Source organism: Chelonia mydas, chromosome 9 (genome assembly GCF_015237465.2).
Source record: "Chelonia mydas isolate rCheMyd1 chromosome 9, rCheMyd1.pri.v2, whole genome shotgun sequence".
Taxonomy (NCBI): domain Eukaryota; kingdom Metazoa; phylum Chordata; order Testudines; family Cheloniidae; genus Chelonia; species Chelonia mydas.
Window position 1 is genome coordinate 32,350,479 of NC_057855.1, and position 17,433 is coordinate 32,367,911.

The window sequence follows — 17,433 nt, forward strand, 5'->3', positions numbered from 1 at the left end:
GGATATGTCTGAGCCAGCCCCAGAAACTTGTAAACTCCACTGTTTTTGCAGTTGTTAGAATATTCACAGTTCTCAACAGTCCATCAGTGGAAAAAAGGGATTTAGTGGGAGGGTTGATTTTTTTTTTAAGGTTTATTACAAACCAGTATCCCCATTCCATTCTTCAAAGGGGGCCTGTTACAGGAATTTTTCTGGTTTCAGAGTAACAGCCGTGTTAGTCTGTATTCGTAAAAAGAAAAGGAGTACTTGTGGCACCTTAGGAATTTTTCTATCTCTAGAAGAAATCTTTATTAAGGACTCCCTCTCTTACAGGTTTGTCCCTTAAATTAGCGTCTATCAACTATGGCAGTCCCCCAAGAACAACCATTATTCACGGTTAAAGGTTTAAAACAAGTAGGATTTATTAAAAAGCACTCCGAGGTTTAACACCCAATAGGTGTTAAGCCTGGACCCAAAACCAGAACAATGTGGGTTACAAATAACACAAAGTGAAGTAATCTACTTTATTCAGTCTTGTGCAGGTCCTCAACGATGTCTGACCGGGACTGGACCACATGGGAACAGGAATACCCGACCAGGAGCCACAAACCAGGAACCAAGAACTTGGGAACCACGGGACAGGAACAATGGAGCAGGAACAGAGGCTTCAGGAACAGGTCGGTGTCTTCTATCTTCTGTCTTCTCTGATGTTAGGTGGAACAGGCACAGTCTGCCATTAGGATGGGCAGCATGAAGCATACTGTGATGAGTCCTTTTTTAGTCTTTGGTTACTGGGAAGATTTTGCCACTGGGGTCATGTGACCCTTGCCCGCCTTTTTGGGTTGCCGGGCAGATTCTAAACGGACTGCTAGGTTTTCCTGCCTTTTCCTTGTTGCTGTGCAGTTTCAGACATTAGGTGCTGTGGCTTACCCAATCAGGATAAGAAATGAAAAAGAGCGCCAAACAGAATAGAAAGGACAACAAGAAACCAAACAAAGATGGAGGGTAACAAAACAAAATGTCAACTGCCCCGTAACAGTTCCCCTCCTTGATGGCCAAGTACAGTCTTCTGCTTGCTTGTGCTATCACCAATGGTTACACTGTTGTCGTACAGGACTCAAATTTTGGTCGTCCTATATACAAAACTGTGTTCAAACAAAGCCAATCTGTAGTGGCATTTGATATCTGAAAAGAATGACTTTACAATACTTTACTTGAAATTAATTTGTAATTAATCCTTTTACATTGTTAACTTTTCTTTTTACCCAACATACTAAGAGTATCGTACAGATAATGATCAGAATTTGAAGTATTAACACCACCAACACTGGGTACAGCAAAATACTCCAAGCCTCACTATAGTAAGCAGACCCGTTAAATAGATTTTCCCACCAATGGCTAAATGCTGATTCCTTTGCTACTCATTTGAGAATCTTTTTGAGTTTTTGGGTAGAATGGTGCACTGTTATCGTTACTACTTTGCTTTCTTTTTCTAATTGTTTTATATGTTTCTTAAGGTCAGGATGATACATCATTTGCTTTAAGACAGAGTGTCCCTGATGTAGCCTCTGTCCCTCATGGCCTCTGAGATTTTTTGAAATGTTTTGGCATTTTGTCTTGTGGAACGTAGTTCTGATAGCACGGATTCCTCTCCCTATACAGCGATCAGATCCAGTACCTCCCGTTCGGTCCATGATGGAGCTCTTTTTCGATTCTGGGACTGCATGGTCACCTGTGCTGATGAGCTCGCCTGGCCAAACAGGAAATGGGATTCAAAAGTTCCCGGGGCTTTTCCTGTACACCTGGCCAGTGCATCCGAGTTCAGAGTGCTGTCCAGAGCAGTCACAATGGTACACTGTGGGATAGCTCCCGAAGGCCAATACCTTCGAATTGCGTCCACACTAACCCTAATTCGAAATGGCAATGTCGATTTCAACGCTAATCTCGTTGGGGAGGAGTACAGAAATCGGTTTTAAGAGCCCTTTATGTCGAAAAAATGGCTTCGTTGTGTGGACGGGTGCAGGGTTAATTCGGATTTAACGCTGCTAAATCCGACAAACTTGTAGTGTAGACCAGGCCTTTGTTTCAAAACTTATTTACAGTTCGATAGCTGACAAAACAATTTTCAGTGCAATTAGAATACATCAGGATAAAATTATGTTGACCAGTGGGAGTATACAAATTAACCCTAATGGAATCAATTAGGTATTGTAATCCCATTACAACATTGAACATACAAAACTTCCTTTACCCATTGTGTTAGATTAGATCTCATGTATGAATATTTGGAGGACCCTGTTACTTTCATTACATCTGAACAACTAGTCAGGAAGTCATCACTAAAAAGCCATGCACATGTGACATAAAGCTTTTGCTTTTGAGAGAGAGTTGCTCTTCCTCTGAATCATAAAATGTTACTTCCTGTGTATTACTGTTCACAGTTAAGGCGGTTATGGTCTTACCACTAACTTCTTCCTTCCAAACTATGTAACAGTCCTCCTCTTTTTCATTCACATAAATTATAATTGTTCCTTTTAATGAAGTGGGCAGGATAGTATCATACTTTGTTCAGCCCTATCCCACTCATAATTATAACTTTTGTTTACTTGACAATAAGTGTTCCCCATTTTTAATAATCATTAAATTTGACACGTATATCAATGTACAAAAACAAATTATTGAAAACGTGGTGTGAAGGTTTTCTTGACGGAAAGAAAAGAAAAGAGAGAAAAGGATTTATTGACATCACTTAACAAATCCCTTCCAATCCTTTAACTGTGATGAGTGAAATCATTTAAGGGTACCAAGTATCAGAGGGGTAGCTGTGTTAGTCTGGATCTGTAAAAGCGGCAAAGAGTCCTGTGGCACCTTATAGACTAACAGACATATTGGCGCATAAGCTTTCTTTTTCCCTTTTACCTCCACCTGGTAAACTGTTGGGCAAGCCTTGTTCACGGTCACTACTCGACCTAGACATTTGGGACTTAAGGCATGGTTCTTCTCTAAATAGAATCTATATAAAACCCTGTCACCTATATCCCATTCCTTAGGATTCAATATACTGCCCAATCTTTTGTCCATTTGCTTTATATTGCTTCTTAACCTAATAGCAACCTGCTTCTAAATGGTGCTAGTAGTGCTTAGCAGCTTGCTCATAAACTGATTCATGAGAATACATAGTTGGTAGTCATCAAGCAGCATTTCACCTAGCCACCATTGCTCAGGTGTCCTCATTATTCTGCCATGTATTACTTCATGGGGGGTATACCTATGTGAAGCAATTGTAGATCTCATAGCCATAAGTATTATTGGGAGTTTTCTATCCCAGTCCTTTCCTGACTGTCACTATTTTTCTCAAAGCAGTCTTTAAAGTCCAGTTAGTATGTTCCACTAACCCAGAGCTTTGTGGGTAACCGGTAACATGGAATTTCTGTTTTTTTCCAAATGCTTAGCACATGCATTTCATTATGTCACCTACAAAATGAGGTCCTTGATCTGAATCTGTTGTGTCTGGTAAACCTAGCCATCATACTGGCCATATTGTTTTGGGTCAGATACTCCTCTATCCACTTAGAAAAGGAGTCTACCATGACCAGGCAATATTTATGCCAGATCCAGTTTGGGGCAGTGGACCTATGAAATCGATCTGTATCCTTGACTATGGGCCCATATGGCTGGTGTATAAGAGGACCTTTAATTATCTTTTTGTCTGGATTGTTTTCTGCACATGAAAGACAATTATATACATACATTTCTATATCTTTAACGAGGCTACCATCGGACAGTTAAAATTCTGTTGACCTTTATCTCTATTCCAAAATGCCCTTAGTTATGTGCTAAAGTTATTAGCTCCTTTCTCAAAGAGGACAGAATTACAAGTACATGGATTTGCTTGTTTGTGTCTTTCTTATGAGCCATAACCAAGTTATTCTTGTCCTTGAATACTCTGTAGTTCTTGTATTCTCCTTTCTCAATCAGTTCCTTCTGTTCTTTATTTTGAATCTGTAGAGATGTTAAATCTAATCAAGATGTTGGGTCACCTGGTTGCACTTTTCTGACAATATTGGTGGACATGGTCCACAGTTTTTCTGGACCCAGTAGACCTTCTTGTTTGGCTAGGGAATCCACCTTATTATTGAATCAAGATATTTCACCCTGGTTTTCCTGTGCACTTTCACTTTCAACATATAGATTTTTCCTTCTCAAGATTCGGCTATTTTCCAAGCATGGAGTAAGTACTGGGCATGAGCTATTACTTTCCCATCTGCGGACATCATATTTCATTTGACTCATACTGACATCTGGTTTCTCAGAACATGCACAGCCCAATCTGAATCTGAGCAGATTAATAAATCTGTTTCTGGGCTTGCTGCTTCGATGGTAGCTGCAATGGCCACAACTTCTGCCGCCTGAGCCAAATGTGGAATTATCATTCCATGAAGTATTTTGTTGGTACTTATTTATAGGGAATCATATCCTGTACATGGTTTGCCTTGATGGTAATAGCATCTTCCATCCACAAACCATATGCCCATTCCCAACTGTTGTGCTTGTTCGAAAGAAATTCCTAGTTGAAAGGGGGATTCCAACTGCTTTGAGTCTTCATAGGGAATAGGGCATTTTTGGTCCTCTCCTTGTACCAGTAGTGCATATGGTACTAGTGACAAATTCTGTACTTTCTCCACTTCTACATTTCAGTTGAGGTGGTGTAGGGTCCATCCAGCCAGACGTGAAACTCTGCCTTCATTAATCTTGCCCAATAGCAAATACTTAATTGGCGTATGCGTAGTTCTTAGTACGACTGGAGACATTCCTATGATATACTCCCAATGCTGGAGTGCCCAGGTCAATGTACGTACCTCTTTTTCACATGGTGAAAAGCTTTTTTCTATCTCACTCAGCACTTGAGATCCAAAAGCTACTGGCTTTGCTCCTACTCCTGCATCTTGCAATAACACTAAACTTTCTCAGTGGTAGCCAATTGTAAGTAGAAAGGTTGATTTGGCTGAGGATAGGCCAGAGCAGGAGCTTTTACAAGAGTCTTTTACAAGTTATAATTGGCAAAATGCTGCTTCTTGTTCTCTGCCCCAGATCCACTCTTAGTTCTTTTTCAACAAGGTATAAAGAGGCTGGGCAACTTCTAAATAGTACTTGATGAAGTCTCTGGAAAAACCTGATTGACCTAGGAAGGATCGCAGTGCTGATACATCTTGGGGAGCTGGTAGCTTACCGATCAGCTCTATTCTCTGGGCATTTGGTCTTCACCCAGATTTATCCAGTTCTATTCCAAGATATGTGACCTGTTATATGTGACAAGATATGTGACTGTTATAACATCTGTGCTTTTACCAGATTGATGATTAATCCAGTTTCTTGAATTCTACTTAATACAGAGTCCAAGATCTTAAGGTTTTCTTCTTTGGTTGTGGTTGTGATTAGTACATCATTTACATAATTGATCACATTACTCTTGCCATTTATTTCATCCCACATTCTAGTGACAAATTTATGGCAGATTGATGAGGCGTTATGGTATCCCTGAAGGACTCTACTGAATGTCAACTGTCGATCATCAAAAGTGAAGGCAAATTTATACCAAGAGCTAGGTATAGGGGTAGTGTTGAAAAAAATGCATTTGATAGATCTAAAACAGTGAACCATTTAGCTCCTGCCGCAACAGCCGCCATCACTTCTTGAAACTTTGCCACCACCGGCATCATTCCGGATGTTACTTTGTTTAATTCCCTGTAATCCACTGAGAGTCTCCACGTCTTTTTATCTGCCTTTAGTACTGGCCAGATGGAAGAGTTACAAGTGCTTGAGGTTTCTACTAATACTTCTTGATCAGTGAGGGCATTGATTGTCTCTCTGAATCTACATCTCCTGAATACCTGTACTGTCATTGAGGTTTCGGAGCAGACCCGCCACTGTTACCCCAGCACTTATCTTCCCACACTGCAGCTTATATGTAGCAAAAGCATTAAGATATTTCATTGCTACTTCTGCAACTTCTTGTTCCTTGTTAGGAATCTTCAATTCCTCAGGAGCTTTCACAGCAGCTACTCTATGGGATGCAGGCACAATGAATCCTCTCTATGCAATCTTGTCTTGAATTAAAATTCTGTTAGGCAAGTCCATAATAAGATTCAGTCCTTTTAAAATATCAACTCAAATTATCCCTTGTCCATCCAAAGACTGGATACCAAAGGTAGTTTTGGCAGTTAACCTTCCAGTGTTCTGTATTATGGGCTCTAAGAAACGCACAACACTTTCTTTCCCATTGTAGCCTTCTAAAATGTTTATTTCTTGCTTAGGACATTTCTTTAATTCTGATGTTGTCTTTCTACAGATAAGAGATAGCATGGCACCTATATCCACAAGAATTGTTTGTTTGAATTTACCAAATCCCCCTTAAATGGGGCATCTACCACTGGTCTTCCCCATGAGTCGTCAATTGGTGCCACCACTGAGGAAGAAGGAAGAGTTTGGCCCTGTATGTCTGTATGATTTTGCAGCTGCGTTTGCTTGACTGATGTGGCTGTTGATGTTTCATCAGAAGACTTGCTAAGTATGAAGGTGAACAGTTCGTCAGTGGGCAATCTATCTATTGGGTCCTTTGTTTCATATTTCAGTAGAGGTCTTGTTTGTCTTGATAATTTTTTGATTCTGTGTGATTTGAGGCACCTCTCGTATCTGACTTTGGTACACAGTCCTTGCTATTGGAATTTGACTTCTTCCCTTTCTGTTCATTGGATTCAGTGTCTGCAAATTTCACTGCAGATATTTTCTTCTACTGCCAATGACTGGGAAAAGCTTCTTGCTGCAGTTCAAAGGCTTCTCTTAGCTTTTCTTCAATCTCCTTTAATGTCATTAGGACCCAAAGACCCAAGGTTAATCTTTAAAGTAGGAAGGAGCCCTTGAATGAACGCTTCCTTAAAGTGTGCAGTGTCGCAGGTAGTATTCCATTCACTATTGGTGACAGTCCTGATAACAAATATAGAAGTTGTTTTCTACTCAGAAACCTCTCAGGTCTTTCATCAGGTCTTTGCTTGTCTGAGTAGTACTTCCCTATGAGATTTTCATGTGGAAAATAGAGTTGGTAGACTGCTTCAGAGACCTCTCTGATGTCTCTGGTGCTTGCAAGATGAACTTCTCCTGGCAAAGTGCTATACTCTTCACTACACATACACTCTCCCAATAAAGCTGTGGTGTCTTCCTTGCTGATGACTAGCATGCTGCTTAACTTGGACAACCATACCAGTGCTCTTTCTTTGTTGAGTGGACCTAATGTCTTCCCAACAGCTCTTGCTTGATCAGGACCGTAAGGTTTTTTTTCGTATCTTGTCTCCACTGGTCTGTTAGGTCCATAATTAACCACAGTGATGGTGACAGAAGCCATGGGGGGATATCTTTTCCCCTCCTTCATGTCCTTCAGGCTCTCTACTACTTCCGGTGCTTGAGGAGCAAAAGGACAGGAATCTATAGCCTTTGCCTCCCATTGACCCTGTAAATAATCAATTTCTTCATCCTCTTCTAAATCTGAGTCCCCAGACCCATGGTTCTCTTAAAGGATCCCCATTTATTGCTGCAATAGTGCCTTTTGCTTTTCTCAGCTCTTCCCTTAAGTTACAGATTTTATTGTTATAGTGAGAATGATTTCGGCTACCTTCCTGGTTTCTTTTAATATCTTTAATTAATTCTTTAGTAGAAGCCTGAGATTCCTCTAATTTCTTAATTAACACAAGTTTTCTTACTCTTTTTATTAATCTCATAACTTAACTCTTGTATCTGCTGCTCCAGCTGATTAATTTGCATTGACTGACTCAATGCCTGAGCTGACAAGGCATTATTCTGAGCAGTCAGCTTCTCTTTTTCAGTTTTCTGATGCCCTACCTGCTCTTCTAACCTGACTGTGATTTTTTTCTTTTATGTGCCCATCTAGTTCTATTGACACCATCATCAAACCATAAATCAAAGCCCTTTTCTTTAGCTTGTTTGGGACAGGCTTAGTGGTAACAAAACTTTCCCACCTCGGACAGAGTTTCTCATAAGCCTTAGTCCTCTTAAACACAGCCTATGCCCAAGGATTTTTACATTTTCTGAAATAATTCACACAATACTTGAAAGAATTTTTATTTATCTCCTTGCTCCAGCCATCAGAGCCAAAGGTTCTGGTGCTCATCCTGCAAACCTTACTGTCTGATCCACACACAGACACAACCTCTGTGGCTGTGAGCAGTGCTCACCGGACTCTCTTTAGTTGGAGCCTGCCTTTCCCAGAGCTACCAAAGCTCAAGCAGTACCTACCAGCTAACCGTGCTGGCCTCTTCTTCTCCAGCAGCACTCACTGGACTTTTCCAAGTCCGAGCCTCTGCTTACCCAGAACTCACACGAGCTCAGCAGTGTCCAGCAATCTGTGCTGATGCCTGCTACACAGAGCTGATCAAAGCTCAAGCATTGCACACCCCAGTGTGGCTGCTGTACAGATCTTAGCAGCGCTCAACAGCAGTGTGATGCCTGCTGTATAAAATTACCAAAGGCTCAAGCAGCGCTCACTGGCCAGTGCTAGTGCCTGCTATTATGAAATTTTTGGATCCCACTAAGAAAGCAATCGACCAAACTGTCAGTGCTCCCACCCACAGAGTCTCTGGACCCTACTTAAACATTTCCTGAGTAGACTATAACAAACATAAAATAGGGAAGGAGGGAATAACAATTCACAGTTCTCTAAGGGACAGCCGTTAATGGTCCTGTTGCGGTCGCCAAATGTTACAGGAATTTTTCTATTTCTAGGAGAAATCTTTATTAAGGATCCCCTCCCTTACAGGTTAGTCCCTTAAATTAGCATCTGTCAACTATGGCAGTCCCCCAAGGACAACCACTACTCACAGTTAAAGGTTTAAAACAAACAAGTCGGATTTATTAAAAAAGCATTCAGAGGTTTAACACCCAATTGGCCTTAAGCCTGGCCCCAAAACCAAAACAATGTGGGTTACAAATAACAAAGTAAAGTAATCTACTTTACTCAGTCTTGCTCAGGAACTCAACGATGTCAGACCGGGACCGGACAATACGGGAACAGGAACCCCCGACCAGGAGCCACAAATCAGGAACTTGGGAACCACGGGACAGGAACACCGGAGCAGGAACAGAGGTTTCAGGAACAGGTAGGTGTCTTCTATTTTCTGTCTTCTCTGGTGTTAGGTGGAGCAGGCACAGTCTGTCATTGGGATGGGTAACACGAAGCATACTCTGTTGAGTCCTTATATAGTCTTTAGTTACTGGGCAGATTTTGCCACTGGGGTCAGATGACCCTCTCCCACCTTTTTGGGTTGCTGGGTAGATTCTAAACAGACTGCTAGGTTTTCCTGCCTTTTCCTTATTGCTGTGCAGCGTTTCAGACATCAGGTGCTATGGATTACCCAATCAGGGATAAGAAACGAAAAAGAGCACCAAACAGAATAGAAAGGACAACAAGAAACCAACCAAACAAAAGAAAATGGTAACAGCCCTGTAACTTTATAAGGCCAGCTAGATCCATGTAGAAGAAGCAGTTTAAACTTATATTCAGGGTTGAGGGTGGGAACTCCAGTATATATAAGAAATACATTTATGTGTATTTAAAAGGACATTTTTAAAAAATCCAGTTTTGAGACCCAGAACCTTTTTAATTAAAAATCTGTAAAACATTTTTTATAAGGGTCCTTCTGGTTCCCTTTTGATATTGGAGTCTTTCCAGCAAAAGCGAAACTGATTATACCGGGAAACAGAGTGACATTGACTATACACAAGTGCTGTCAAATGCACAGAAACTTAAAGAATAAAAATATTTTTTGCTAGCATCTTTCAATTACTGGATTTTATTTTAGGATTTTTTACATTATTTTCAGACTAATGTCATTTCCAAGTTGATAGTGTCTGTTTCAGTCCCAATCCTGATAGAGTGCATGGATGGACTGTCTGCCCATGCATGATCAGTTGCAGGATCACGGCCATAAAATCATTGGGCTTTCATTCTTAAATATCCCATAAACTAGCAACATTGGGCTAGTAAATATTTGAATGAGACCTCCAAGGAAAACCCAAGGTGCTGCAGGAGATGGTGTTTTTGACTGAGTAGGTGGCATTCTTCTCTGAGTTAGTATTGAACCACTGATGCTAGGAAGTACTGGTGCTGCTTTTCTTGAAACGTGAAACAAAGGCCCTGACCTTAGACATTAAAGATCCACATGATCTGTTTTTTATAAATAGTATGTATTGATAGGAATATATCTCATTTATTAGTCTGAATGGGAGATGATTTCTAAATTCTTGGCACATTGAAAGGAGTATAGTTTCTGATATTTTTAATATTCCTTGCATGGGTACACTGAAGCTCCTGGGAATATGTTCTGACTGATTTCTTTACTAGGCAATGTACAGACTAATCATTTATAAAGTATGTGTGACTGATGAATGTACGCAACTCCCATTTTTGCCAGCAGTAATTATAGAAACAAAACATAAGATACAACTTACACTTGGGTCTGCTCTATTTTAGTGATCATCATTCTGCTTTAAAACAGCTGCATCTTTGTCCTCAAAGAAGTATAACTAATGAAAAAATATTTAGTGTCTGTATAAGTAACAATTTTTTCTTTAAATTGTTTTCATATGGTGGAGCATATTGAAAAATAATCTAGACATATGAGAACAGTATTTAAAAAGTCAGGGAACCACGCAGGGTGGATTTGATTTAAATTATGATTTAAATAATGATTTACTCACTAGTCAAGACGGCTGAATTTAGTCATTGATTTCTACATAAAAGTGCATTCTTGTTGGTTGTTATAACTTTAATACATATTCTTCACAACTCAGAGCTAGATGTAGGTTTCATTTTTAGAAGGTACACACTATACATTTTTAAAGTGATTTATTTTGAAAATTTTTCAGATTAGTTTTACAGCTATATCAGAAAATGAATGATTGGTTATTTCATTTACCAAAAGGTAAATGAAGCAGATATTTATGAAGTCACTGGGAGGTGAACTATCTCCAATTCAACAGGTTAATCATTAATATTAGGAGTATTTTCTTGCCATGCTGTATTAGGAGGAGAACATCACCAGACAGACATTTAAATTGTTTTATTTAACTAAAGTATTCTTTCTACACCGGCAGAAGAAGCCACTGCTGTTAAGTGAGATTATCACTTCAACAGTCTCTAAATCCAAGTACTTAAGTGACTTCCACTGGTTCACTGGTGTGACTTTCTTTAAAACATCGTCAGCAAACATACATTTCTTGAATGGTTCTTATTCCCAAACTGGGTCTCTTTTACGGCCTGCTGCTATTATAGGTTTTCCCTTCTACTGAGAGATCGGTATGGTAGATCTCAAGTCAATGAAGGCTACACTCAGAAAGACCTCAAGACTTCTGGAATATGCTGCTCAAACAGTTTCACTTTTGTTTCTACTGCCTGTCCCTCCCTTCTCACATTTATCTCCGGACTTCTCCTTCTTGTCCAGATCTATTCTGCCCCCAACAATCTTCTATTCATTGAACTTTCTGAAACTTTGCACTTTTAGAGAGAGGTAAGGGATTGACTCTGTGTACACAAATTTGCAGAAGGACAATAGGGTTGAGGTCTGTTATTTCTCACCTCTATATATAAATTTATTTTAAAACATTTTTGCAGTTAACAAGCATATTATTTCTGGAGACACAAATCCACAGTTTGAGAACTGCAAAACTGCTCAAGATGAGCAGTCCAAATTTATTAATTGGTTCACCACTTCATCAATGGAAAGTGGATATACACCAGTCTTTGCAAACCTGATCAGTTTTGCCACATACTTCATACAAACTCACTGGTAAAGATAAACAGTTAATCAAATTTATTGACTACAAAAATAGATTTTAAGTGATATTAAGTGATAGGCAAAAAGTCAGAGTTATATTTTATTTTATTGTGGAAACTAAGCATGCAGTCTAAACTCTCAACCCTATTAGACTGGGCAACATGTAGATTAAGCAGTTTTTCTCACCCCACTGGACATTGCAGTTCATAGTACACAGATTTCACTCTTGAAAGCTGAGCCAGTCCCCTCAGCTGGAGTCTTTAGAGTGTCCTTGTTGCTTGCAGCGTAGGTGAGTGAAGGAGAAAGGCTCAGCATGGGCCCCCTGTGTTGGGTTTTATATCTTCAGTCCATGTGCTTGGAAAACACAAGTCCATGCATGTCTGGGTGCATTGCTGAGTCTCCAGGCAAGGTTGAGCAATTCCCCTGGTGTGGCCTCATGCAGCTGAGTCATTGCATTGTAGCTCCCTTACTGGACAATGGTTGTTGATGGGTTGATTGACACCCCGCCCTGGTGTTGGCTACTTTCCTTGCTGTTGCCTCTGGGGAGCTAATATCTGGCTGATTCCCTAACTTTAATGCATGTTTTAGTGACTACCATACAACACAATTCTCATAACTTCATATGCATTAATGATATACATATATGGATAGAGAAATGACTTTCAGCAGATCATAACCTTTCCCCCGATACCTTACAAGGTATGCTTTATACGTAAGATCATGATTATATAAAAATGAGGAATATGGGGGTTCCAGGGTGCCTCCTCCCAAGGTATAGGGTGTTACAATCTTACTCTAAATGAATACATTATTGGTGTATCTGAAATAAGTTATACTGAGGTCTCAATCTTGAAAATGGTTTTGCGTACGCACACAAGTAGTAGCACACAAGTAGTCTTGTTGACTTCAGTGGCACTACTTATGTGCCTGAAGTGTTTGAAGTAGGCCCTAAAAATGTTAATGAGAAATGGACAACAATTAGCAGTTTCTGTATTTTTATTTTCAAAGTCTGATGTGCCTGAAGTGTTTGAAGTAGGCCTTAAAAATGTTAATGAGAAATGGACAACAATTAGCAGTTTCTGTATTTTTATTTTCAAAGTCTGATGTCTTTTTTCCTCATATTGTTTTAAAACAAACTTTAATAAGACACTGTCCGGTTCAAAATGATTTTTTAAAAATTAAGTTTCTTTAATAGCACTTTAAATTATTAAATTTAAAATAATTTTAAAAGTCAGTTTTACTTGCTACCATTTAGACACTGGTCTTGCATTTTGATCCATGTGAACAAATTCCTGAGTCATGAAGATCTCCATTGATTTCAGTGGGTCCCTGCATCGGTGGAATGCAGGACCAGGGCCAAGAGCTTTTCAAGAATTGGAAATGTACTGGAACAGCTATCCCAGAATAATTAAATTATTCTAAACCAAACTATTTCTAGAGTTAAATTAGAAAAAGGCATTCTTATTCTGGAATAAGAGTGTCCACCTGGGCCATTATATTGAAATAATTATTCTTGAAGAATTATTCAGGATAGCTATTTCAGAAAATGTCCAAGTGTAGAAAAGCCCTCATACCGTTGATTATTTGAATTTCACTCTGCTTAGACAGTGCAAATAAAAATTATCTAGGGTCTTTTTGGTTCTCATGCACTGGCACAGTGGTGCAGTATTTGGATTAGAAACAGTGGATTATATTTAAATCCCAACAAAAATTGATTTTATTTAAAAAAAATAACCATTTCTATTACTGTTACGATATGTGAAATTTTATTAAAAATAAAATCTGAATTTGGAGCATGACATGTCTTTGTAATCTGGACATTAAATTTTGGCTTTACATTTTTCATGTCAGAAACAGAACTGGTACAACTATATAGTTGAGTGGATTTACTCCTCTGTTCTTCCAGCATTGTTCCTTTTCCATAGTGCTCCCACTATGTAGTCCAGTTTCTCAAGGCAAGTACCATTACAAAGAGGAATTCAAACAAGAGAACAGCATACCAAGCGTCTTCTATGATTTGATGGCAGCTGGACTACTGTAACATTTTCCCTCTCTTAGTTTAGGGCTGAATATCTAGCCCACAATTTACACAGCTCTCTGGGTCAATTAAGACCCAGGATAGGAAGATTTGTGCAGTGCATGTGGTGGTGGGTAGGAGGGAACCATCTCCACTGCGTGGGAGGGAACAGCAGACAGGCATTCTGATAAAGGATTACTTACTAACAATGCTCCAACTGTGCCTGCACAGTGCCCTGCACAGTGCCCATGTAGGAGTCATGTTGCTAGGCAAACAACTACTACAATGGGATTCTGAGGCAAAATCATGAAGGAGAGCAATTGCTCTGAGGATGTGAACTGCACTTGTTTCTGAATGAGGTGTTGATTCTGAATCCTAATAATAACAATTTAAATATCAGCACCTAATTATTTCTCTGCTGATCATTTTAGCAGAAACATCCAGATCTTGCGGAATTATGAATAGAACATGGGGCTGTGGGCAGAAGTTAGGGCTTTTCTTCACTTAAAAGGATGCAGCGGCTCAACTGTACTGATACAGCTGCACCACTGTAGCGCTTCAGTGAAGATGCTACCCATGCTGACAGGAGGCCACTGCAGCCTTTTAAGTGTAGACAAGCCTTAAGTGAAGTAAAACCTTCAGATCAGAATCTATTTACGTGATTTTTTTTTTCATTAAGAACAAGAATCATGGTGAAGCTTTTCTGTTAATGTAAAGGCTGGAAAAGCAGTAAGTACATACCTTTTTCATTCTCTTTTTAGTTGATTTAAGCTTCTTGCTGTTCTTGAAAATTGACTTGAAAGTATTTGAGGAAATCTGTGGTGTAACCTTAATATTTAAGCCTGGCATCTTGTCTGTTGACACAATGAAGAATATAGTTTCCTATTTTCGAGTATCAAAAACTAAATATCCTTTTTTTCAACCCTCTCTAGCTCACAGAAATATTCACTGATGTAATAATGAAGTGTTTCCCACAATCAAATTCCACTGTGATTTCTATTTTTCTTCACTGTTTTCTATTGACCTGCCAACAGAACAGCATTTCTCCCTCCAGATATTTTCCTCTCACACAGAACATCACATCTGTCTGATTTAAAAAGGTCTTGAAGTTTGCAGTTCTCTTCTGATTGACAAATGACTGCCACACAGCAATAATTCTTGAGAGCAAAAATATTTGAACTATAGACAGAACAGCATTTTTTTTTTTTTTTTACGTTGCCAAATACTAAATCACAGTTCCATGGGATGTGGGAGAACCAGCAAATGGGAAGGAGCAGATGGGGTAAACAGCCACCAGGGTTGGGGCGAGAGCCGGAGTGTGTGAAAGTTCACGATTGGTTAAGGAATGGCTGCTGGCATTTCTATAAAAGATAAGTAATACATCAGTACATATGATATGGTTATTACAGGATTACTAAAGTATAAATTAGAACAAGTCATTTATATGACTTTAGTAATCCTGTAATAACCATATCATATGTACTGATGTATTACTTATCTTTTATAGAAATGCCAGCAGCCATTTTCAGCTGCTGTATCTGCCTCCTTTCTAACCCTCCCCAGTGCTGCATAACTCCTAACAGTTCCTTGCTGTTGCACCTCCTTATTCCCATTCCCTCACCAGTCGTGAACCTTCACACACATTCCAGCTCTCTCCACAACCCTGGTGGCTGTTTTTCCCCCATTTGCTTTTCCCCATGTATAGCAGATATAGCATACATAGACATTTTCAGGATTTGGATCCTTTTTCTGACTTGTACCTTGCATTCACGCAAATATAAGTACACAAAGCTCAATTTTCCATAACAGGGTCTTTTCCCCTGACATCTGTTACACTGATAATTCTCTAAGATACTCAAGGTTGTATTGTATTTTAAATAGTACTGAATTTGCATAGAAATTTAACTAACATATAACATTCCTCATATCCTTTGTATAAACACCCTGATGAACACCTAAATAATAAGTAAAGTAATTTTTAAAGCTTATGGACTGAAGTTGGAGACACTCCACCTTTTTTCCTCTCCGTAAGAGCTTCCAGGATGTCAGTTGCACAAAGTTCTCCTATAGCGTTGCCATCTAGATCAAGTTCTATCAAGTGTTCAGAGTGTTTGATTAGGCTGCATTTAAGAACAACAAAAAACTGAAATCTGCTGTAAGTAAAAAACAATGTTATACATTAGTAAATAAAATACAAGTATTTTAATGTAGAATGTAATTAATGCCAAAGACATATTGTTAAACAACTGAAACAAAAGCCATCATTCTTTGATAATTCTTCTGTCTAGTGACCTGATCCAAAGCCATTACTCTCATTGATTTAGAGGGCTTTGGATAGCCCCCAAATGAGTACATGGCTCCTCTTATAGGTTTCCTTTTAGAAAATGTGTGCACTTCTTCACTATGATTCTTTTTTAGCTAATAATTTGAATAGAAATCCTCAGTAATAAACACAAATAACACTGCCTGATTCCATCTATTGGATTCCCATTGAGTTCAAAGCATGTGAGAGGTCAGTTCCATAGTATTATTTCAGGGGAGAAAATTAATGCATTATAATGGCCAGTGCTGTTTGGGTAGCTGTAAATAAAGACCTACCAGCATTTTCACAATACGTTTCTATTTCAGGAAGTTATGACTGGGCTTTGCAAAAACTGATTATAACAAAAAATTATAGTTTTTAAGACCAGAAGAGACCATTATGACCATCTTGACCTGCATAACACAGCCTATAGAATTTCACCCAGTAAAATTTATCTCAAATGGCCAAAAATCTTCGCGAGCTCGGCAGTGGAGACTGAAGAGTTAGTATCCAGTCACTATGGTATTTGACAGAATAAACATCTCTGTCATTTGTCTTTTTTCACCTCTTAATCAAAACTGAAACATCACCCTGTAGAGGTGAAATCACTGGATACTCTAGGAACTTTGACAGCAAAACTGAATCTGGGGAGAGCTTAGATCGGGGGCGGAGGGGGGACTTTTTTGGCCCGAGGGCCACATCAGGATTGCGAAACTCTATGGAGGGCCGGGTAGGGAAGGCTGTGCCTCCCCAAACAGCCTGGTCTCTGCCCCCTCCCACTTCCTGTCCCCTGACTACCCCCCTCAGAACTCCAGACCCATCCAACGCCTCCTGCTGCTTGTCCCCTGACCGCCCCCCTCCCCGCCCAGGACTCATTACCCCCATCCGACCGCCCCCCCCGCTCCCTGTCCCCTGACTGCCCTGACCCCTATCCACACCCCCGCCCCCTGAAAGGCCCCCTGAGACTCCGACACCTATGCAACCGCTCCCTGTCCTCTGACTGCGTCCCCATAACCTCCACCCCATCCAACCCCCCCACTGCTCCTTGTCCTCTGACTGCCCCCTCCCGGGATCTCCCACCCCTAACTGCCCCCCCATCCAACCCTCCCTGTCCCCTGACTGCTCCGACCCCTATCCATACCCCCGACCCCTGACAGGCCCCCTTGGACTCCCATCCTATCCAACCCATCCTGTTCCCCGTCCCCTAACCAGCTCCCCCCAGAACCTCCGCCCCCTGCCCCCTGACTGCCCCCTGGGACCACGTACCCCTTATCCAACCCCCCACTCCTCAC

The 17,433-nt window shown here is 40.1% G+C and overlaps 2 protein-coding genes across 5 annotated transcripts in view; one reads left to right on the plus strand and one right to left on the minus strand.

Moving 5' to 3' along the window:
* Positions 1 to 17,433, plus strand: part of LOC114018255 — a 70,270-nt gene that overhangs the window by 788 nt on the left and 52,049 nt on the right. Inside the window, exons 2-3 of one of the 2 annotated variants that reach the window (XM_043521913.1) lie at positions 512 to 656; positions 9,009 to 9,146. In XM_043521913.1, the coding sequence (XP_043377848.1) occupies positions 555 to 656; positions 9,009 to 9,146 (240 nt within the window). In that variant the 5' untranslated portion in view covers positions 512 to 554. Of the gene's footprint in view, positions 1 to 250; positions 657 to 9,008; positions 9,147 to 17,433 lie in introns of those variants that run through there. The other variant, XM_043521914.1, reaches the window with a different exon arrangement.
* The window catches only part of LOC119567050, a 30,445-nt gene continuing 24,950 nt past the window's right edge, over positions 11,939 to 17,433 (minus strand). For 2 of the 3 annotated variants that reach the window (XM_037908744.2, XM_037908743.2), the window contains 2 exons: positions 15,853 to 15,959; positions 13,709 to 14,693 (listed from right to left, as the gene is read on the minus strand). In XM_037908744.2, coding sequence (XP_037764672.1) covers positions 14,527 to 14,693; positions 15,853 to 15,959 — 274 coding nt within the window. In that variant the 3' untranslated portion in view covers positions 13,709 to 14,526. Of the gene's footprint in view, positions 12,771 to 13,708; positions 14,694 to 15,852; positions 15,960 to 17,433 lie in introns of those variants that run through there. The other variant, XM_043521912.1, reaches the window with a different exon arrangement.